Source organism: Scyliorhinus torazame, chromosome 2, assembly GCF_047496885.1.
Source record: "Scyliorhinus torazame isolate Kashiwa2021f chromosome 2, sScyTor2.1, whole genome shotgun sequence".
Classification (NCBI taxonomy): domain Eukaryota; kingdom Metazoa; phylum Chordata; class Chondrichthyes; order Carcharhiniformes; family Scyliorhinidae; genus Scyliorhinus; species Scyliorhinus torazame.
The window spans coordinates 12,447,728-12,470,155 of record NC_092708.1 but is presented as its reverse complement, the minus strand read 5'-3'; the positions used below and the strand labels follow the sequence as shown (position 1 = coordinate 12,470,155).

The 22,428-nt window shown below is 50.2% G+C and overlaps 1 protein-coding gene across 1 annotated transcript in view; it reads right to left on the bottom strand.

Moving 5' to 3' along the window:
- arpc2 (actin related protein 2/3 complex, subunit 2) overlaps window positions 1-22,428 on the bottom strand; it is a 64,926-nt gene that overhangs the window by 29,769 nt on the left and 12,729 nt on the right. Inside the window, exons 3-4 of the mRNA XM_072468637.1 lie at window positions 21,857-21,969; window positions 15,020-15,065 (exon numbers count right to left, since the gene is read on the bottom strand). Coding sequence (XP_072324738.1) covers window positions 15,020-15,065; window positions 21,857-21,969 — 159 coding nt within the window. The remainder of the gene's footprint in view (window positions 1-15,019; window positions 15,066-21,856; window positions 21,970-22,428) is intronic.

Here is a 22,428-nt window from a genome sequence, read left to right as displayed (position 1 = left end):
GTGTGCAGAGGAGATTCACTAGGTTAATCCCAGAGCTGAGGGGGTTGGATTACGAGAGGTTGAGTAGACTGGGACTGTACTCGTTGGAATTTAGAAGGATGAGGGGGGATCTTATAGAAACATATGAAATTATGAAGGGAATAGATAGGATAGATGCGGGCAGGTTGTTTCCACTGGCGGGTGAAAGCAGAACTAGGGGGCATAGCCTCAAAATAAGGGGAAGTAGATTTAGGACTGAGTTTAGGAGGAACTTCTTCACCCAAAGGGTTGTGAATCTATGGAATTCCTTGCCCAGTGAAGCAGTAGAGGCTCCTTCATTAAATGTTTTTAAGATAAAGATAGATAGTTTTTTGAAGAATAAAGGGATTAAGGGTTATGGTGTTCGGGCCGGAAAGTGGAGCTGAGTCCACAAAAGATCAGCCATGATCTCATTGAATGGCGGAGCAGGCTCGAAGGGCCAGATGGCCTACTCCTGCTCCTAGTTCTTATGTTCTAAGGGGGCATAATTTTAAGGTGAGGGGCAGGAGATTTAGAGAGGTTTGAGGAAACCCAGAGGGTGGTGGGAGTCAGGAGTGCGCTGTCTGAGAGGGTAGGTGAGGCAGGAAGCCGCACAACCTTTAACACGTGTGTGGACGAGCACCTGACATGTCAGAACATTCAGGGCTCTGGGCCAAGTGCTGGAAAGTGGGATCCGTGAAGATTTAGCGTAGCTTTGTTGGTGTGGACATGATGGGCTGTGGGGTCTCTTCTGTACTGTAAACAGGACTCAAAAGGGAGTTCTGCCCTCAGGTGCAGTATTTGCTTCTCAATTCTATCACTCAAGAAACAACTGTGGTGGTTTATTTGTATTTTTAATGTTCTTATAAACCTGCGTCATGACTGCCAGTCCCTCCATCTGCAGGCTCACATCTCCCAGTCCCTACATCTGCAGCCTCACATCTCCCAGTCCCACCATCTGCAGCCTCACATCTCCCAGTCCCTCCATCTGCAGCCTCACATCTCCCCAGTCCCACCATCTGCAGCCTCGCATCTCCCCAGTCCCACCATCTGCAGCCTCGCATCTCCCAGTCGCACCATCTGCAGCCTCGCATCTCCCCAGTCCCTCCATCTGCAGCCTCACATCTCCCCAGTCCCTCCATCTGCAGTCTCGCATCTCCCCAGTCCCACCATCTGCAGCCTCGCATCTCCCAGTCCCATCATCTGCAGCCTCGCATCTCCCCAGTCCCTCCATCTGCAGCCTCGCATCTCCCAGTCCCTCCATCTGCAGCCTCGCATCTCCCCAGTCCCTCCATCTGCAGCCTCGCATCTCCCCAGTCCCACCATCTGCAGCCTCACATCTCCCAGTCCCACCATCTGCAGCCTCGCATCTCCCAGTCCCTCCATCTGCAGCCTCGCATCTCCCAGTCCCACCATCTGCAGCCTCGCATCTCCCAGTCCCTCCATCTGCAGCCTCGCATCTCCCCAGTCCCTCCATCTGCAGCCTCGCATCGCCCAGTCCCTCCATCTGTAGCCTCGCATCTCCCAGTCCCTCCATCTGCAGCCTCGCATCTCCCAGTCCCACCATCTGCAGCCTCGCATCTCCCCAGTCCCACCATCTGCAGCCTCGCATCTCCCAGTCCCACCATCTGCAGCCTCGCAACTCCCCAGTCCCACCATCTGCAGCCTCGCATCTCCCCAGTCCCACCATCTGCAGCCTCGCATCTCCCCAGTCCCACCATCTGCAGCCTCGCGTCTCCCCAGTCCCTCCATCTGCAGCCTCGCATCTCCCCAGTCCCACCATCTGCAGCCTCGCATCTCCCCAGTCCCTCCATCTGCAGCCTCGCATCTCCCCTGTCCCACCATCTGCAGCCTCGCATCTCCCCAGTCCCACCATCTGCAGCCTCGCATCTCCCAGTCCCACCATCTGCAGCCTCGCATCTCCCCAGTCCCACCATCGTGTCAAACACTTGCATTCTCTTGATTCTTCCTACAGAAGTGTACACCCTCACACACATTTACATTTTGTTTAAATTACCAATCACACGCTCGGAAATACAGTAAAATGTCCCAGTGACAGTGACCAGGACACTGACCCCACCCCCCCCCCCTCCTCAGTGACAGTGACCAGGACACTGACCCCCCCCCTCACCCTCAGTGACCAGGACACTGACCACCCCTCACCCTCAGCGACCATGACCAGGACACTTCACCCCCCTCACCCTCAGTGACAGTGACCAGGCCACTGACCCCCCCCCCCCCCCCCCCCCCCCCCGCCGCCCTCAGTGACAGTGACCAGGACACTGACCCCCTGCCCTCAGTGACAGTGACCAGGACACTGACCCCCCCCCCCCTCGCCCTCAGTGACCATGACCAGGACACTGACACCCCCCCCCCCTCAGTGACAGTGACCAGGACACTGAGCCCCCCTCACCCTCAGTGACAGTGACCAGGACACTGACCCCTCCCTCGCCCTCAGTGACCGTGACCAGGACACTGCCCCCCCCCCCTCACCCTCAGTGACAGTGACCAGGACACTGACCCCCCCCCTCGCCCTCAGTGACAGTGACCAGGACACTGACCCCCCCCCCTCACCCTCCGTGACAGTGACCAGGACACTGACCCCTCCCTCGCCCTCAGTGACAGTGACCAGGACACTGACCCCCCCTCGCCCTCAGTGACGGTGACCAGGACACTGACCCCCCCCTCGCCCTCAGTGACAGTGACCAGGACACTGACTCCGCCCTTGCCCTGTGACAGTGACCAGGACAGAATCCTGCCACACCATGCACCCAGCTACGGGGAGCCAGAACATTGACCCCCCGCGCCCCCAGTGGGCCAGGTCATGCTGCTGTAGCCATCTGGGGTGGCCACTTCCCGATTATTAAATGGACACTTTGCAAAGATTGCAGGGAAAATGGACAATATTAAGAAAACAAGCAGGTTCAGGGTTTGTCTGTTGATTGGAGCCGCAGCTCCCAGACAAGACCAAAACTGCAAACCTATTACCACAATAATGGCCCATCTCCGGGAACAAAAGAGTAACATTTAAGTAAACGATACTAAGACAGACACCCCGGCGCCAGAGGAGACCAGAACAAAGCAGGCCAACAGCCACCTAGGACACGCCCAGCCGTCAGGGCACCCACCCCTTTATTGGAGGAAATCAATAGGAACGATCGAGAAACGGCCCAATTAATTGGGGCCAAGTTCAAGGCCCGCCCAAAAGAGCGCGAAGCCCCTTTTGGGTATAAGAAGGATCCCCCAAGAGAGAATCGTTCTCTTGGCTCCGGCTCTCACCGAGGAGAGACCCATCCAACAGCTGCACCAGAACAAGTAAGTCCAAGGTCAACGCTCGCGACCAGACAGACGTCCTTAGCTGTTATCCTGTACCAGTTCAACCCCAGCAGCCTCAGAACCGAACAACGGCCATTGTTACTCTGACTGAGTGGGTGCCCGAAGCTAAGTATAGGCTTTAGAAGTAGTGATAGTTTAGTCTGTAGTATTTGTGCATGAGTACATTTAACTGCGTGTGTAAATAAATAAGCATTTGACTTTGAACTAACTAACTGGTGTATTGAGTCTTTGATCAGTATTCGGTTTGAACCTTGTGGCGGTATCGAAAGATACCTGGCGACTCTAGAGCAAAATGTAATTAGAATTAAGGAAGGCGACCATATTGGCCGCCATATTCAGAGCCAAATGAAGAGAAACACAATTAGCAACACTGCCCACCCTCGCCCCCAGTGACAGTGAGCCAGGACACTGCCTCCCTCGCCAGGATTATTTCTCTCAACACCCAACCACTGGCTGGAAACTGGATGGGAATTATTCGGATGGTTTATGATGCCCCACAATGCTGAGGCTGAGTAGGAGCAGAGAGGAGAGAATAACCACGCAACACTAGATACTGCCTTGGACGTAGTGAAATGGTCTATCACAGCTCCAGGTGTATGAGCTGGAGGGGGAGGCACAGAGTTGACCCTCACACAGAGGCTGCAGTAGAACTTGCGAACGTGGGCCTGAATACCACACATGAACGAGCCTCAGGATCACTAGGTCATCAGCAGAGCTTGTGGGGGGCGGGGCGCTGTCAGCAAGCAGCTGGTTCTCAGAATGACAATGTGACCAATGCAGAGAGATGTGTCAACATTTGGAATAGTCTCAATTGTAAGCTACCCTTTACATCACAATACTTAAACACACACCCGCTGTACAAACAGGACACAGAACACAGCTGAACACACAGCTCAGGACTCAGTCACGAGTATCTGATCAGAACAAAGACCAAAGAAATGTACAGCACAGGAACAGGCCCTTCGGCCCTCCAAGCCCGTGCCGACCATGCTGCCCGACTAAACTACAATCTTCTACACTTCCTGGGTCCGTATCCCTCTATTCCCATCCTATTCATGTATTTGTCAAGATGCCCCTTAAACGTCACTATCGTCCCTGCTTCCACCACCTCCTCCGGTAGCAAGTTCCAGGCACCACTACCCTCTGTGTAAAAAGCTTGCCTCGTACATCTACTCCAAACCTTGCCCCTTACCTTAAACCTATGCCCCCTAGTAATTGACCCCTCTACCCCGGGGAAAAGCCTCTTAGACTATCCACTCTGTATGCCCCTCATAATTGTGTAGACCTCTATCAGGTCACCCCTCAACCTCCTTCGTTCCAGTGAGAACAAACCGAGTTTATTCAACCGCTCCTCATAGCTAATGCACTCCATACCAGGCAATATTCTGGTAAAACTCTTCTGCACCCTCTCTAAAGCCTCCACTCCACATCCTTCTGGTAGTGTGGCGACCAGAATTGAACACTATACTCCAAGTGTGGCCTAACTAAGGTTCTATACAGCTGCAACATGACTTGCCAATTCTTATACTCAATGCCCCGGCCAACGAAGGCAAGCATGCCGTATGCCTTCTGGACTACCTTCTCCACCTGTGTTGCCCCTTTCAGTGACCTGTGGACCTGTACTCCTAGATCTCTCTGACTTTCAATACTCTTGAGGGTTCTACCATTCACTGTATATTCCCTACCTGCATTAGACCTTCCAAAATGCATTACCTCACATTTGTCCGGATTAAACTCCATCTGCCATCTCTCCGCCCAAGTCTCCAAACAATCTAAATCCTGCTGTATCCTCTGACAGTCCTCATCGCTATCCGCAATTCCACCAACCTTTGTGTCGTCTGCAAACTTACTAATCAGACCAGTTACATTTTCCTCCAAATCATTTAAATATACGACAAACAGCAACGGTCCCAGCACTGATCCCTGCGGAACACCACTGGTCACAGCCCTCCAATTAGAAAAGCATCCTTCCATTGCTACTCTCTGCCTTCTATGACCTAACCAGTTCTGTATCCACCTTGCCAGCTCACTCCTGATCCCGTGTGACTTCACCTTTTGTACTAGTCTACCATGAGAGACCTTGTCAAAGGCCTTACTGAAGTCCATATAGACAACATCCACTGCCCTACCTGCATCAATCATCTTTGTAATCACCTTAAACCTATGCCCCCTAGTAATTGACCCCTCAACCCCGGGGAAATTGCTCAAATCGCAGCGCGACAATTTGGCAATCCGAATCCACTGCAGACCGTTGCCCGACAAGACAACCTGCAGCTTTCCCCAGACATTTCCCCATACTCACTGAATAATACTCTCTCTGTCTCTCTTCAGGGCCCAAACACACCTGATCACTAAGATCACCCAAAATACCCGAGGTTGAGTGGAGATATACTGTCAGTGGAGTTGAGGTGGGGAGAATGGGATGGTGGCAAGTCATGCTGCAACCTCAGTTAGGCCACACTTGGAGTATAGTGTTCATTTCTGGTCGCCACACTACCAGGAGGATGTGGAGGCTTTAGAGAGGGTGCAGAAGAGATTTACCAGGATGTTGCCTGGTATGGAGGGCATTAGCTATGAGGAGCGGTTGAATAAACTTGGTTTGTTCTCACTGGAACGAAGGAGGTTGAGGGGCGACCTGATAGAGGTCTACAAAATTATGAGGGGCATAGACAGAATGGATAGTCAGAGGCTTTTTCCCAGGGGAGAGGAGTCAATTACTAGGGGGCATAGGGTTAAGGTGCGAGGGGCAAGGCTTAGGAGATGTACGAGGCAAGTTTTTATTTTTATTTATACAGAGGGCAGTGGGTGCCTGGAACTTGCTGCTGGAGGAGGTGGTGGAAGCAGGGACGTTAGTGACGTTTAAGGGGCATCTTGGCAAATACATGAATAGGATGGGAATAGAGGGATACGGACCACGGAAGTGCAGAAGATTTTAATTTAGACAGGCAGCATGGTCGGCGCAGGCTTGGAGGGCCGAAGGGCCTGTTCCTGTGCTGTACCTTTCTTTGTTCTTTGTGGGGGACTTAAATTAAATTGAAAGTAAGAAGCGATATAGGATCGGAAGGCATAGAATCTGTGTGGGTAGAGCTGGGGAATCGCAAAGGTAAAAAGACCCTGATGGGAGTTATGTACAGGCCCCCTAGCAGTAGTCAGGATGTGGGGCAGGAAACAAATCAGGAGATAGAAAAGGCGTATAAGGAATGTAATATTACAATAACCATGGGGGACTTTAATATGCAGGTGGACTGGGAAAATCAGGTTGATAGTGGATCCCAAGAAAAGGAATTTGTGGAATGTCTAAGAGATGGTTTTTTGGAGCAGCTTGTGACAGAGCCTACTAGGGAACAGGCAATTCTGGATTTGGTGATGTGTAATGAGGCAGACTTGATTAGGGAACTTAAGGTGAAGGAACGCTTCGGGAACAGTGACCACAATATTTACCCTGCAGTTTGCGAGGAAGAAGCTGGTGTCAGATGTAACGGTATTACAATTAAATGAGGGTAACTACAAAGACACGAGGGAGCAGTTGGCCAGAGTTGATGGGAAAAGGAGCCTAGCAAAGAAGACAGTGGAACAGCAATGGCAGGAGTTTTTGGGGGCTATTCGGAAGACACAACAGAAATTCATCTCAAGGAGGAGGAAACATGCCAAGGGGAGGACAAGGCATCCATAGCTGATGAGGGAAGTCAAGGACAGCATAAAGGCTAAAGAAAAAGCAGACAAAGTGGCGAGGATTAGTGGGAAGCCAGAGGATTGGGAAGCCTTTAAAAGCGAGCAGAGGACAACTAAAAAAGCAAGGGGGGGGGAAGAGAAGATGAAATATTAGTGCAAGTTAGCTAGTAATATAAAAGATAGGAGTTTTTTTCAATATAGAAAAGGCAAGAGAGACAAAAATAGATATTGGACCCCTGGAAGTAATAACAGGAAACAAAGAAATGGCAGAGGAACTGAATAGATACTTTGCATCAGTCTTCACAGACACCAGTGGGATGCCAGAGCTCCAGGAGAACCAGGGGGGCAGAGGGGAGTGCAGTGACCATTACTAAGGAGAAGGTTCTGGGGAAACTGAAAGGTCTGAAGGCGGATAATTCACCTGGACCGGATGGACTACACCCCAGGGTAAGAGATAGCTGAGGAAATTGTGGAGGCATTGGTGGTGATCCTTCAGGAATCACTGCAGGCAGGAAGGGTCCCAGAGGACTGGAAAGTGGTTAATGTAACACCCCTGTTTAAGGGAGGGAGGCAGAAGACAGGAAATTATAGGCCGGTTAGCCTGACTTTGGTCATTGGTATGATTTTAGAGTCCATTAATAAAGATGAGATTGCAGAGTATTTGGAAGTGCATGGTAAAATAGGACTGAGTCAGCACGGCTTCGCCAAGGGGAGGTCATGTCTGACAAATCTACGAGTTCTTTGAGGAGGTAACAAGGAAGTTAGACAAAGGAGAACCAGTGGATGCGATCTATTTAGATTTCCAAAAGGCCTTTGACAAGGTGCCGTACAGAAGGCTGTTAAGTTAAGAGCCCTTGGTGTTAAGGGCAAGATTCTGGCATGCAGAGAGGATTGGCTGACTGGCAGAAGGCAGAGAGTGGGGAGAAAGGGGTCTTTTTCAGGATGGCAGCCAGTGACTAGTGGTGTGCCTCAAGGGTCTGTGCTGGGACCACAGATTTTCACAATATACATTAATGATCTGGAAGGAGAAAGTGAGGGCACCGTTGCTAAGTTTTGCAGATGATAGAGGGCATCCTGAAGGGGGAGGGCAAACAGGCAGAGGTCATTGTACATATTGGTACCAACGACATAGGCAGGAAGGGGCATGAGGTCCTGCAGCAGGAGTTCAGGGAGCTGGGCAGAAAGTTAAAAGACAGGACCTCTAGGGTTATAATCTCAGGATTACACCCTGTGCCACGTGCCAGTGAGGCTAGAAATAGGAAGATAGAGCAGCTAAACACGTGGCTAAACAACTGGTGTAGGAGGGAGGGTATCCGTTACCTGGACCACTGGGAGCTCTTCCGGGGCAGGTGTGACCTATACAAGGACGGGTTGCATCTAAACTGGAGAGGCATAAATATCCTGGCCGCGAGGTTTGCTAGTGTCACACGGGAGGGTTTAAACTAGTATGGCAGGGGGGGTGGGCACGGGAGCAATAGGCCAGAAGGTGAGAGCATTGAGGGAGAACTAGGGAATAGGGACAGTGTGGCTCTGAGGCAGAGCAGACAGGGAGAAGTTGCTGAACACAGCGGGTCTGGTGGCCTGAAGTGCATATGTTTTAATGCAAGAAGTATTACGGGTAAGGCAGATGAACTTAGAGCTTGGATTAGTACTTGGAACTATGATGTTGTTGCCATTACCGAGACCTAGTTGAGGGAAGGGCAGGATTGGCAGCTAAACGTTCCAGGATTTAGATGTTTCAGGCGGGATAGAGGGGGATGTAAAAGGGGTGGCGGAGTTGCACTACTGGTTAGGGAGAATATCACAGCTGTACTACGGGAGGACACCTCAGAGGGCAGTGAGGCTATATGGGTAGAGATCAGGAATAAGAAGGGTGCAGTCACAATGTTGGGGGTTTACTATAGGCCTCCCAACAGCCAACAGGAGATAGAGGAGCAGATAGGTAGACAGATTTTGGAAAAGAGTAAAAACATCAGGGTTGTGATGATGGGAGACTTCAACTTCCCCAATATTGACTGGGACTCACTTAGTGCCAGGGGCTTAGACAGGGCAGAGTTTGCAAGGAGCATCCAGGAGGGCTTCTTAAAACAACATGTAGACAGTCCAACTAGGGAAGGGGCTGTACTGGACCTGGTATTGGGGAATGAGCCCGGCCAGGTGGTAGAAGTTTCAGTAGGGGAGCATTTCGGGAACAGTGACCACAATTCAGTAAGTTTTAAAGTGCTGGTGGACAATGATAAGAGTGGTCCTAGGGTGAATGTGCTAAATTGGGGGAAGGTTAATTATAACAATATTAGGCGGGAACTGAAGAACCTTGTCCGGAAGGCAAATGCAACGTAAGCATTCATGTCAAGAGGGCTAGAATACAAGAGCAGGGATTTACTTCTGAGGCTGTATAAGGCTCGGGTCAGACCCCATTTGGAGCATTGTGAGCAGTTTTGGGTCTGGTGTCCAAGGAAGGATGTGCTGGCCTTGGAGAGGGTTCAGAGGAGCTTCACAAGAATGATCCCTGGAATGAAGAACTTGTCGTATGAGGAACGGTTGAGAACTCTGGGTCTGTACTCGTTGGAGTTTAGAAGGATGAGGGGGGATCTTATTGAAACTTACAGGATACTGCGAGGCCTGGATAGAGTGGATGTGGAGAGCATGTTTCCACTTGTAGGAAAATCTAGAAGCAGAGGACACCATCTCAGACTAAAGGGACGATCCTTTAAAACAGAGATGAGGAGGAATTTCTTCAGCCAGAGGGTGGTGAATCTGTGGAACTCTTTGCCGCAGAAGGCTGTGGAAGCCAAATCACTGAGGGTCTTGAAGACAGAGATAGATAGGTTCTTGATGAATAAGGGGAGCAGGGGTTATGGGGAGAAGGCAGGAGAATGGGGATGAGAAAAATATCAGCCATGGCGGAGCAGACTCGATGGGCCGAGTGGCCTAATTCTGCTTCAATGTCTTGTGGACAGTGATCAGGAACTGGCCGATTTCACCCCTCTCTCTCTAATCGACTGATTTCTGGACAGTGATCAGGAGCAGGAACCCTAGCTGATTTTCCCTCTCTCTAACCGGCGATCTCTGGACAGTAATCAGCATCAGGAAGCCTGGCAAATTTCCCCCCTCTCTCCAACCCAGTGGCACAGAGATAGTGCCACTGGACTGGTAATCCAAAGAAATACCTTGGGTAGCACAAGTGGATAACACTGTGGCTTCACAGCGTCAGGGTCCCAGGTTAGATTCCCCGCTGGGTCACTGTCTGCGGAGTCTGCACGTTCTCCCCGTGTGTGCGTGGGTTTCCTCCGGATGCTCCAGTTTCCTCCCACAGTCCAAAGACGTGCAGGCTAGGTGGATTGGCCATGCTAAATTGCCCTTCGTGACCAAAAATGTTAGGAGGGGTTATTGTGTTACGGGGATAGGGTCGAAGTGAGGGCTTAAGTGGGTTAGCGCAGACTCGACGGGCCGAATGCCTCCTTTGCACTGTATCTTCTATGTTCCACCCAGGTCAATGCTCTGGGGACCCAGCTTCGAATCCCACTGAGGCAGATGGTGAAATCTGAGTTCAATAAAAATCTGGAATTAAAAGTCTAATGATGACCATGAAATCATTGTCGATTGTCATAAAAACCCATCTGGTTCACTAATGTCCTTTAGGGAAGGAAATCTGCCGTCCTTACCCGGTCTGGCCTACATGTGACTCCAGACCAACAGCGATGTGGCCGACTCTTAAATGCCCCCAGGGATGGGCAACAAATGCTGATCCAGCGACACCCACACCCCACGAACAAATGAAAAAAGCAGGTTTCCTCTCTCTCTAACCCAGTGATCAGGAGCAGGACCGCTGTTTGATTTACCCTCTCTAACCCAGGGATCACTGGACAGTGATCAGATTTGGCTAATGGTAAAGTTCTTGAAAGTGTGGATGAGCAGAGGGATCTAGGTGTCCATGTACATAGATCCCTGAAAGTTGCCACCCAGGTTGATAGGGTTGTGAAGAAGGCCTATGGAGTGTTGGCCTTTATTGGTAGAGGGATTGAGTTCCGGAGTCGGGAGGTCATGTTGCAGCTGTACAGAACTCTGGTACGGCCGCATTTGGAGTATTGCGTACAGTTCTGGTCACCGCAATATAGGAAGGACGTGGAGGCTTTGGAGCGGGTGCAGAGGAGATTTACCAGGATGTTGCCTGGTATGGAGGGAAAATCTTATGAGGAAAGGCTGATGGACTTGAGGTTGTTTTCGTTGGAGAGAAGAAGGTCAAGAGGAGACTTAATAGAGGCATACAAAATGATCAGGGGGTTGGATAGGGTGGACAGTGAGAGCCTTCTCCCGCGGATGGAAATGGCTGGCACGAGGGGACATAACTTTAAACTGAGGGGTAATAGATATAGTACGAAGTCTTACAACACCAGGTTAAAGTCCAACAGGTTTGTTTCGATGTCACTAGCTTTCGGAGCGCTGCTCCTTCCTCAGGTGAATGAAGAGGTCTGTTCCAGAAACACATATATAGACAAATTCAAAGATGCCAAACAATGCTTGGAATGTGACCATTAGCAGGTGATTAAATCTTTACAGATCCAGAGATGGGGTAACCCCAGGTTAAAGAGGTGTGAATTGTCTCAAGCCAGGACAGTTGGTAGGATTTCGCAGGCCAGATGGTGGGGGATGAATGTAATGCGACATGAATCCCAGGTCCCGGTTGAGGCCGCACTCATGTGTGCGGAACTTGGCTATAAGTTTCTGCTCGGCGATTCTGCGTTGTCGCGCGTCCTGAAGGCCGCCTTGGAGAACGCTTACCCGGAGATCAGAGGCTGAATGCCCTTGACTGCTGAAGTGTTCCCCGACTGGAAGGGAACATTCCTGCCTGGTGATTGTTGCGCGATGTCCGTTCATCCGTCGTCGCAGCGTCTGCATGGTCTCGCCAATGTACCACGCTTCGGGACATCCTTTCCTGTAGCGTATGAGGTAGACAACGTTGGCCAAGTCGCACGAGTATGTACCGCGTACCTGGTGGGTGGTGTTCTCACGTGTAATAGTGGTATCCATGTCGATGATCTGGCACGTCTTGCAGAGATTACCATGGCAGGGTTGTGTGGTGTCGTGGTCACTGTTCTGAAGACTGGGTAGTTTGCTGCAAACAATGGTTCGTTTGAGGTTGCGCGGTTGTTTGAAGGCAAGTAGTGGGGGTGTGGGGATGACCTTGGCGAGATGTTCATCGTCATCAATGACGTGTTGAAGGCTGTGAAGAAGATGACGTAGTTTCTCCGCTCCGGGGAAATACTGGACGACGAAGGGTATTCTGTCGGTTGTGTCCCATGTTTGTCTTCTGAGGAGGTCGGTCCGGTTTTTCGCTGTGGCGCGTTGGAACTGTCGATCGATGAGTCGAGTGCCATATCCCGTTCATACGAGGGCATCTGTCAACGTCTGTAGATGTCTGTTACGCTCCTCCTCGTCTGAGCAGATCCTGTGTATACGGAGCGCTTGTCCATAGGGGATGGCTTCTTTAATGTGTTTAGGGTGGAAGCTGGAGAAGTGGAGCATCATGAGGTTATCCGTAGGTTTGCGGTAAAGCGAAGTGCTGAGGTGACCGTCCTTGATGGAGACGAGTGTGTCCAAGAATGCAACTGATTTTGGAGAGTTGTCCATGGTGAGTCTGATGGTTGGATGGAACTTATTAATGTCATCGTGTAGTCGTTTCAGTGATTCTTCGCCGTGGGTCCAAACGATTCCCCCAGTCGGGGAACACTTCAGCAGTCAAGGGCATTCAGCCTCTGATCTCCGGGTAAGCGTTCTCCAAGGCGGCCTTCAGGACGCGCGACAACGCAGAATCGCCGAGCAGAAACTTATAGCCAAGTTCCGCACACGAGTGCAGCCTCAACCGGGACCTGGGATTCATGTCGCATTACATTCATCCCCCACCATCTGGCCTGCGAAATCCTACCAACTGTCCTGGCTTGGTACAATTCACACCTCTTTAACCTGGGGTTACCCCATCTCTGGATCTGTAAAGATTTAATCACCTGCTAATGCTCGCATTCCAAGCATTGTTTGGCATCTTTGAATTTGTCTATATATGTGTTTCTGGAACAGACCTCTTCATTCACCTGAGGAAGGAGCAGCGCTCCGAAAGCTAGTGACATCGAAACAAACCTGCTGGACTTTAACCTGGTGTTGTAAGACTTCGTACTGTGCTCACCCCAGTCCAATGCCGGCATCTCCACATAATAGATATAGGACAGAGGTCAGAGGTAGGTTCTTTACGCAAAGAGTAGTGAGGCCGTGGAATGCCCTACCTGCTACAGTAGTGAACTCGCCAACATTGAGGGCATTTAAAAGTTTATTGGATAAACATATGGATGATAATGGCATAGTGTAGGTTAGATGGCGTTTGTTTCGGTGCAACATCGTGGGCCGAAGGGCCTGTACTGCGCTGTATTGTTCTATGTTCTATAGGAGCAGGAACCCTGGCTGATTTCCCCTCTCTCTCTAACCCAGGGATCACTGGACAGTGATCAGGAGCAGGAACCCTGGCTGATTTCCCCTCTCTCTCTCTCTCTAACCCAGGGATCATTGGACAGTGATCAGGAGCAGGAACCCTGGCTGATTTCCTCTCCCTCTCTCTCTCTCTCTCTCTCTCTAACCCAGGGATTACTGGACAGTGATCAGGAGCAGGACACTGGCTGATTTCCCCTCTCTCTCTAACCCAGGGATCACTGGACAGTGATCAGGAGCAGGAACCCTGGCTGATTTCCCCTCTCTCTCTAACCCAGTGATCACTGGACAGTGATCAGGAGCAGGAACCCTGGCTGATTTCCCCTCTCTCTCTCTCTAACCCAGGGATCATTGGACAGTGATCAGGAGCAGGAACCCTGGCTGATTTCCTCTCCCTCTCTCTCTCTCTCTCTAACCCAGGGATTACTGGACAGTGATCAGGAGCAGGACACTGGCTGATTTCCCCTCTCTCTCTAACCCAGGGATCACTGGACAGTGATCAGGAGCAGGAACGCTGGCTGATTTCCCCTCTCTCTCTAACCCAGGGATCATTGGACAGTGATCAGGAGCAGGAACCCTGGCTGATTTCCCCTCTCTCTCTCTCTAACCCAGGGATCATTGGACAGTGATCAGGAGCAGGAACCCTGGCTGATTTCCTCTCCCTCTCTCTCTCTCTCTCTAACCCAGGGATTACTGGACAGTGATCAGGAGCAGGACACTGGCTGATTTCCCCTCTCTCTCTAACCCAGTGATCACTGGACAGTGATCAGGAGCAGGAACCCTGGCTGATTTCCTCTCCCTCTCTCTCTAACCCAGTGATCACTGGACAGTGATCAGGAGCAGGAACCCTGGCTGATTTCCCCTCTCTCTCTCTAATCCAGGGATCACTGGACAGTGATCAGGAGCAGGAACCCTGGCTGATTTCTCCTCTCTCTCTCTCTCTCTCTCTAATCCAGGGATCACTGGACAGTGATCAGGAGCAGGAACCCTGGCTGATTTCCTCTCTCTCTCTCTAACCCAGGGATCACTGGACAGTGATCAGGAGCAGGAACCCTGGCTGATTTCCCCCCTCTCTCTAACCCAGTAATCACTGGACAGTGATCAGGAGCAGGAACCCTGGCTGATTTCCCCTCTCTCTCCAACCCAGGGATCACTGGACAGTGATCAGGAGCAGGAACCCTGGCTGATTACCCCTCTCTCTAACCCAGTGATCACTGGATGTGACCAGGAGCAGGAACCCTGGCTGATTACCCCTCTCTCTAACCCAGTGATCACTGGACAGTGATCAGGAGCAGGAACCCTGGCTGATTTCCACTCTCTCTCTAACCCAGTGATCACTGGACAGTGATCAGGAGCCGGAACCCTGGCTGATTACCCCTCTCTCTAACCCAGTGATAACTGGATGTGACCAGGAGCAGGAACCCTGGCTGATTACCTCTCAGAAATCGCAGGTTTACAGAAACAAACACAATGAAGTGAAAATATCTCAGTCCGTGCAGATTGATCATTTATTTGAAACATTAAAGAAATATTTTACCTTCTTCAGGAGCCACGAGGTAGGAGCCATAAACTCTCTTCAGTAACTGGAAGAACAGAGCACAGCAACTCGTTAACAGAAGGTTACCCCATCAATCTCTCTAATCTAATCCAAGAGTCGGCCACATCGCTGCTAGTCTGGAGTCGAGAAACATAGCCCCCCCATTGAGGGAGGCTCAGCTAAGTACACAAACAAAAAAATGAACTTGTCACAACACATCTTTTATCCGCCCCCCCCCCCCTCCAAGTTCCAACACATGATTTCAGGCAAAGGCCCGGAGGCTCTTTACTGTATCCAGCATTGTACCCGTCCTCACTGTGTTTGACAGAACAGTGTACGGCAGACTTGCCCAGTTCCCAGCCCGCCACCCGCCCACACCCTGGCCAACGGAGCCAGTTTTCAAAATGGAATGGAAGATTCTCCAAAGAGCCACTCTCCCAATCACAGTCAGCCCATCAGTACCGGCCTGTGATTGGAACAGGCAACCACACCAAGTGTGGGATGGGGAAAGAGGTTTCTGGGCCCAGGAGGTGGGGGGGAATGGACAGACAGCTGCTGGATCGGGGGTGGGCAGGAGGATGAGACACACACAGGGGAGAGAGATACACAGGTGGCGGGTGTGAGCATAACAGGCCTGCGTGCACACGGGTGCAGGAGAGGGAGAGTGTCTATGTATGCACAAGAGCGTGTTTGCGGGAGAGACTGCATGTGAAAAGTGTGTGCCTGGTTCACTTGCAGTCTCAGGGTTCTCACTCATCCTCACCCCCATACGCCAACAGATTCACCCCCTCCCAGTGAGCCAGACACACCGTCTCTCACACTCATGGTCATTAATTACTCTTTTTAAAAAAATAGATCAATTCATTTCTTTGATATTGCAGGTTGTTTCTTTTCTTCATTCGTCAACTTTTCTTTTGAAATTAATGTTGCTAAACCTTCTTTGTCCAAAATTTGCCCAGCAACCCGTCCTCGGGTGAGGAAACAATGGCTGCTTGTGCAAAAAGGTTGAACAAGCCTGTGCAGAATGTACTCTGTATTTAACCCAGTGCTGTACCTGTCCTGGGAGTGTTTGATGGGGGCAGTGTAGAGGGAGCTTTACTCTGTATCTAACCCCGTGCTGTACCAGTCCTGGGAGTGTTTGATGGGGACAGTGTCGAGGGAGCTTTACTCTGTATCTAACCTCGTGCTGTACCTGTCCTGGGAGTGTTTGATGGGGACAGTGTCGAGGGAGCTTTACTCTGTATCTAACCTTGTGCTGTACCTGTCCTGGGAGTGTTTGATGGGGACAGTGTCGAGGGAGCTTTACTCTGTATCTAACCTCGTGCTGTACCTGTCCTGGGAGTGTTTGATGGGGACAGTGTTGAGGGAGCTTTACTCTGTATCTAACCTTGTGCTGTACCTGTCCTGGGAGTGTTTGATGGGGACAGTGTAGAGGGAGATTTACTCTGTATCTAACCCCGTGCTGTACCTGTCCTGGGGGTGTTTGATGGGGACAGTGTCGAGGGAGCTTTACTCTGTATCTAACCCTGTGCTGTACCTGTCCTGGGAGTATTTGATGGGGACAGTGTAGAGGGAGCTTTACTCTGTATCTAACCCCGTGCTGTACCTGTCCTGGGAGTGTTTGATGGGGACAGTGTAGAGGGAGCTTTACTCTGTATCTAATTCCGTGCTGTACCTGTCCTGGGAGTGTTTGATGGGGACAGTGTAGAGGGAGCTTTACTCTGTATCTAACCTTGTGCTGTACCTGTCCTGGGAGTGTTTGATGGGGACAGTGTAGAGGGAGCTTTACTCTGTATCTAACCTTGTGCTGTACCTGTCCTGGGAGTGTTTGATGGGGACAGTGTAGAGGGAGATTTACTCTGTATCTAACCCCGTGCTGTACCTGTCCTGGGGGTGTTTGATGGGGACAGTGTCGAGGGAGCTTTACTCTGTATCTAACCCTGTGCTGTACCTGTCCTGGGAGTATTTGATGGGGACAGTGTAGAGGGAGCTTTACTCTGTATCTAACCCCGTGCTGTACCTGTCCTGGGAGTGTTTGATGGGGACAGTGTAGAGGGAGCTTTACTCTGTATCTAATTCCGTGCTGTACCTGTCCTGGGAGTGTTTGATGGGGACAGTGTAGAGGGAGCTTTACTCTGTATCCAACCCCGTGCTGTACCTGTCCTGGGAGTGTTTAGTGGGGACAGTGTAGAGTTTTACTCGTTCTCACTCCTATACGTGGGGAAAGATACCAAAACCATTTTCGCAAACTCATTCAGAAAATAGATTTCCTAAAACAGGTTCTTCGAGATTGAATTTTGTGCTGACACAGGACGGATTAGAGGGGGCTCAGTGCAGTGCAGACTGAGCTGGGAGACACAACGGAAAAGCTGCTTCAGAAACTGAGTCAGAACTTCCTGTCAGTCAAAAACAGCAGAGTGAAATACCATAAAAAGGCATTTCCGGGTGTGCTGTGCTCAGAGGCGAGCTGATTCTAACCACACGTGATGGCTAGCTGTGCATCCACAAGTCTGCGTACAGATCCCAGCACCCATCCCTGCATCAATATACACCTTGCTGGTAAAGCCCCACCCTTCACTGCACCAGATCACTTGCTAGTGACTGTTTGGCTACTGGTGGGTTGGGATGTGTTTGGTGGGGTGGGGGGGGAAAGAGAGCCCAGAGTCAGATATTAACTAAAACTGACTCCAAATGAAGAGACTAAGCTGCGCCTGACCTGTGACAGCACGTAACAATCCACGAGGCTGTCAGCATTCTGGACGAGCATCTCCCAGGAGTACCCGGTGCTGAGTAAAACAAGCTCTGGGGACACCGGTTTAAATCCCACCAAGGCAGTCGGTGGAATTTAAATTCAATTCAGGACATCTGGAATTAAAAATCAGTACACAAAGCTATCTCCAATTGCCATCAGAACCTCTCTGGTTCACTAATGTCCTTTAGGGAAGGAAATCTGCCGTCCTGTAAAGTTTCATACATTCCACCCTCGATGGTGGATGGGAGTGAGGGTCTTACTGGTACTGGGTAAGATGATCATTAGTCCTGAGCTACACAGTAATGTGAAATATGCTGGATTCAGATCAAAACAGGGTAAATGGACATCATTCAGCATTCCTGAATAGTGAATATGCATTTCAGAACATCTTACAGGGCAATGGCCTCTAAACTGGAGGGACGGGGGTGAGGAAGGGGGTAGATCAGTGGCTAATGATAATAATAATAATTGTCTATTGTCACAAGTAGGCTTCAATTAAGTTACTGTGAAAAGCCCCTAGCCGCCACATTCCGGTGCCTGTTTGGGGAGGCTGGTACGGGAATTGAACCCGCGCTGCTGCCTTGTTCTGCATTACAAGCCATCTGTTTAGCCCACTGTGCTAAACCAGCCCCTAATGAATGGCCGAGGTAAGGGTATGTACGAGGGGCTGTTGGAAACTAACTGAACAGGATGTTATACTGACTCTCTCTTTCAGATGCCGATTAATCAGACATGCAGTTCCAGTGCCATTGCAGCCTCAAACTGTCACGTTAACCCACTCACCAGTTGAGCTCCTATCCAGCTTCCGATGGGCCGAATAGCCATCACAATTGTATGATTCCTGTTACTCACTAATGGATGACCGTGGGTGTTCTGCAGATCACCCCCGATTGTCAGTTAATTACTTCATCTTTCTCTGTACTTGAATGAAAATTGAAACCACTGAGAGGAAGTCAGAACGGAAGGAGCTCTGGGTTAAAATGAGCAACGTCGGCAGTGGGGCTCGACGCTGGGCTTTACACAGCCTGCCTGCAGCATAACGTGTTCACTCAGCTTCTAATTGTGTGGGTACCTGCAGTTCGGTTTTCTCATTCTGGTGAAATGAAATGAAAATCGCTTATTGTCACAAGTAGGCTTCAAATGAAGTTACTGTGAAAAGCCCCTAGTCGCCACATTCCGGCGCCTGTTCGGGGAGGCTGGTACGGGAATTGAACCGCGCTGCTGGCCTGCTTTAAAAGCCAGCGATTTAGCCCAGTGTGCTAAACCAGCCCCTGATACAGGCAAAGTGGCGGCGATGGAGTGGCACAGAAGAGGAATGCGCCAAACTCAATCCCAAAGCTTTATTTAAAAATAAAAACACCTTCTCCAGATATTGGCCTCACTGATAAAACAGGGATTTATTAATTGCCCCACGTTGCCCCGAGGTGGTGGTGGCGGCCCTCTTTCTCAAACTGCTGGCAGCACTTTGATACAAGGGGGACTTGCTAAACAATGACTTGGTTAGCACCGTCACTTCACAGCACCAGGGTCCCAGGTTCGATTCCCGGCTTGGGTTACTGTCTGTGTGGAGTCTGCACGTTCTCCCCGTGTCTGCGTGGGTTTCCTCCGGGTGCTGCGGTTTCCTCCCACAAATCCCGAAAGAAGTGCTTGTTAGGTGAATTGGACATTCTGAATTCTCCGTGTGTACCTGAACAGGCGCCGGAATGTGGCGACTAGGGCCTTTTCACAGTAACTTCATTGCAGTGTTAATGTAAGCCTATTTGTGACAATAAAGATTATTTTTATTATATTAATTTCAAGGGCAGTTAAAAGTCAATCATACTGCCACGGGTCTGGCCAGGATTCCTTCCCTAAAGCCGTCAGGGTTTCCCCGACAATCCAAAATACTCCTGCCACGGTCAACTGAGCAGGCGGAGCGTGGAGCCAGGGGAGGAGAACTGAAGCTGCTATTCAGACAGTGACCATGGGTGTAAAGGGACAGGGAAATTAACCCTGTGCTTTGGTCAAATGGGCAGCACAGTGGTTAGCACTGTTGCTTCACAGCTCCAGGGTCCCGGGTTCGATTCCCCGCTGGGTCATGTCTGTGCGGAGTCTGCACGTTCTCCCCGTGTCTGCGTGGGTTTCCTCCGGGTGCTCCGGTTTCCTCCCACAGTCCAGAGATGAGCAGGTTAGGTGGATTAGCCATGATAAATTGCCCTTAGTGTCCAAACAAAAGGTTAGGTAGAGTTACGGGGATAGGGTGGAGGTGTGGGCTTGGGTAGGGTGTTCTTTCCAAGGTCCGGTGTGGACCCGATGGGCCGAATGGCCTCTACACTGTAAATTCTGATTCTATGAAATTAAGGCTGGGTTGAGTTTTCATCCAGACACCTCACCGAGAATGAGAAAAGGTCATTGAGCTAGTTCCTACCGACACACAATATCAATCAATCCTGCCTCTCTGGAACCCTGTCTGATTGTCCCACGCCCACTGTTACCTACTCAACATTTTGTCCAAACAGTTACCTCACTATGCATATTGTATTCGATATATAGCTCTTTGGGATGAATTTGTTCCCCTGATTCAATCCCACAGGTCATCCGCAGGAAGTGGGTTCCAATATCCACACATCACTGTGGGAGATGACCACGTGGCCCATTTATACCCGGGCTAGCTCTTTGAAAGAACTGACCAATCAGTCCCACTTCCTTTGATCGACAGAATTCATTCTGCTTTCACCAAGAATACGCACGAACAGACTCAAAAACAGCTTCTTCCCCGCTGTCACCAGACTCCTAAACGACCCTCTTATGGACTGACCTCATTAACACTACACCCTGTATGCTTCATCCGATGCCAGTGCTTATGTAGTTACATTGTGTACCTTGTGTTGCCCTATTATGTATTTTCTTTTATTCCCATGTACTTAATGACCTGTTGAGCTGCTCGCAGAAAAATACTTTTCACTGCACCTCGGTACACGTGACAATAAACAAATCCAATCCATCCTTTCAAACAGGATCACGCCAAATCACTGCTTGATCTGCCCTCTGCTTCTCCTGCCTATTGCTTCATATATGCCCTGTAATCCCAATGTCAACGGAAAAGAAATTAATCTAAAAAGACGGGTGTAACTAAACAGACACAGCCGGGTAACAGAGCGTTCAGCTCATTGTGTATGGTGCTTTACTGGTGCAGAATTGCATCTTCTCCCTGCTCTCATTCACTGCCTACCAAAGATAATTCATCGTGACAAGTATCTTGAGAGATTCCTATTGTCACAACAATAAAAAACAGGGGGAGTTGCTAATTTTGAATCTGAGATATATTTGTTCAGCAAAGGTATTAAGGGATATGAACCAAAGGCAGGTATATGGAGTTAGGTCAAATCCCATTGAATGTCGGGACAGGCTCGAGTGGCTGAATGGCCTATTCCTGCTCCGATGAAATTCTGGAAATCCCAGGGAGAGAGGTGGACAATTCATCACATCAACTGTTCCAAAAGCACCGCCCCAGCAAAATTCTCAACCATGGCCAAGCCCCTCCCAATCTCCAACCCTCAGCGATTGTTCTCCGTGTTCCACCAAAGCTGGTTTCCACAGCATCTCTGATATTTATCACCCCACTATTAACAGTTGTGCCTTCAGCTGCCTGGACGCTGAACTCTGGGATTCCCTCCCTAAACCTCGCCGCCTCTCTCTCCCCTCTTTTAAGACACTGCTTAAAGATGTTGGTCACCTGACCTAATATTTTCTCACGTCAATTGTATCAAATTTTCTCTGACAAGGCTGCTCCTCGGGATAGTTTACTCCTGTAAAAGTGCGGCAGGAATACAAGTTTGGAGTCTGCACATTCTCCCCGTGTCTGCGAGGGTTTCCTCTGGGTGCTCCGGTTTCCTCTCAAGTCCCGAAAGACGTGCGTAATTTGGACATTCTGGATTCTTCTGCAGTGTAACCGAACAGGCGCCGGAATGTGGCGACTAGGGGCTTTTCACAGTAACTTCATTGCAGTGTTAATGTAAGCCTACTTGTGACAATAGATTACTACATTATTATAGTTGTTAATAACTGGAGTGATAGCTTTCATGCCCCCATCCGGTTACACTCACCTCATCTGCTCCATGATCCTGCAGCTCTTTGTAGAACTTCAGCGAAATGCTGACCATCACCTTGGTCTTATCTCCATTTGGGTTGGAAATGTGATAAAGGACCCCATCAAAATCTGAAGCAAAGAGGAAACGGTGATGAAACGTCAAAACCGACCGTCCCTCAGTGATCCAGACCACGGCCCGTCTGTAACAACATCCTATCCCTTCCTACACAGCTGCCCAAACTGCGGGCGGGGGGGGGGGGGGGGGGGGGGGGGGGGGGGGGGGGGGAGAGGAGGAGGAGGAGGAGAGGGGGAAGGAGAGAGAGAGAGAGAAAGAGAGATGGCCCAGTGCCACTGATCTGCACATTATTCTGGAAACAACCTTTAAAAAGTGTGTGGATGAGCAGTTGAAATGTCAGAACATTTAGGGCTATGGGCGGGAAAGTGGATAGTGTAGTTTTGTTGGTGCAAACTCGATGGCCCAAAGCACCTCTTCTGTATTTATGACTCTAATCTGAGGGCACAGGAGACAGATCATAGCCAAACTAAATGCCTCGCCCTGTGCTCCTGGCAAAGCACTGGATTAGTCTT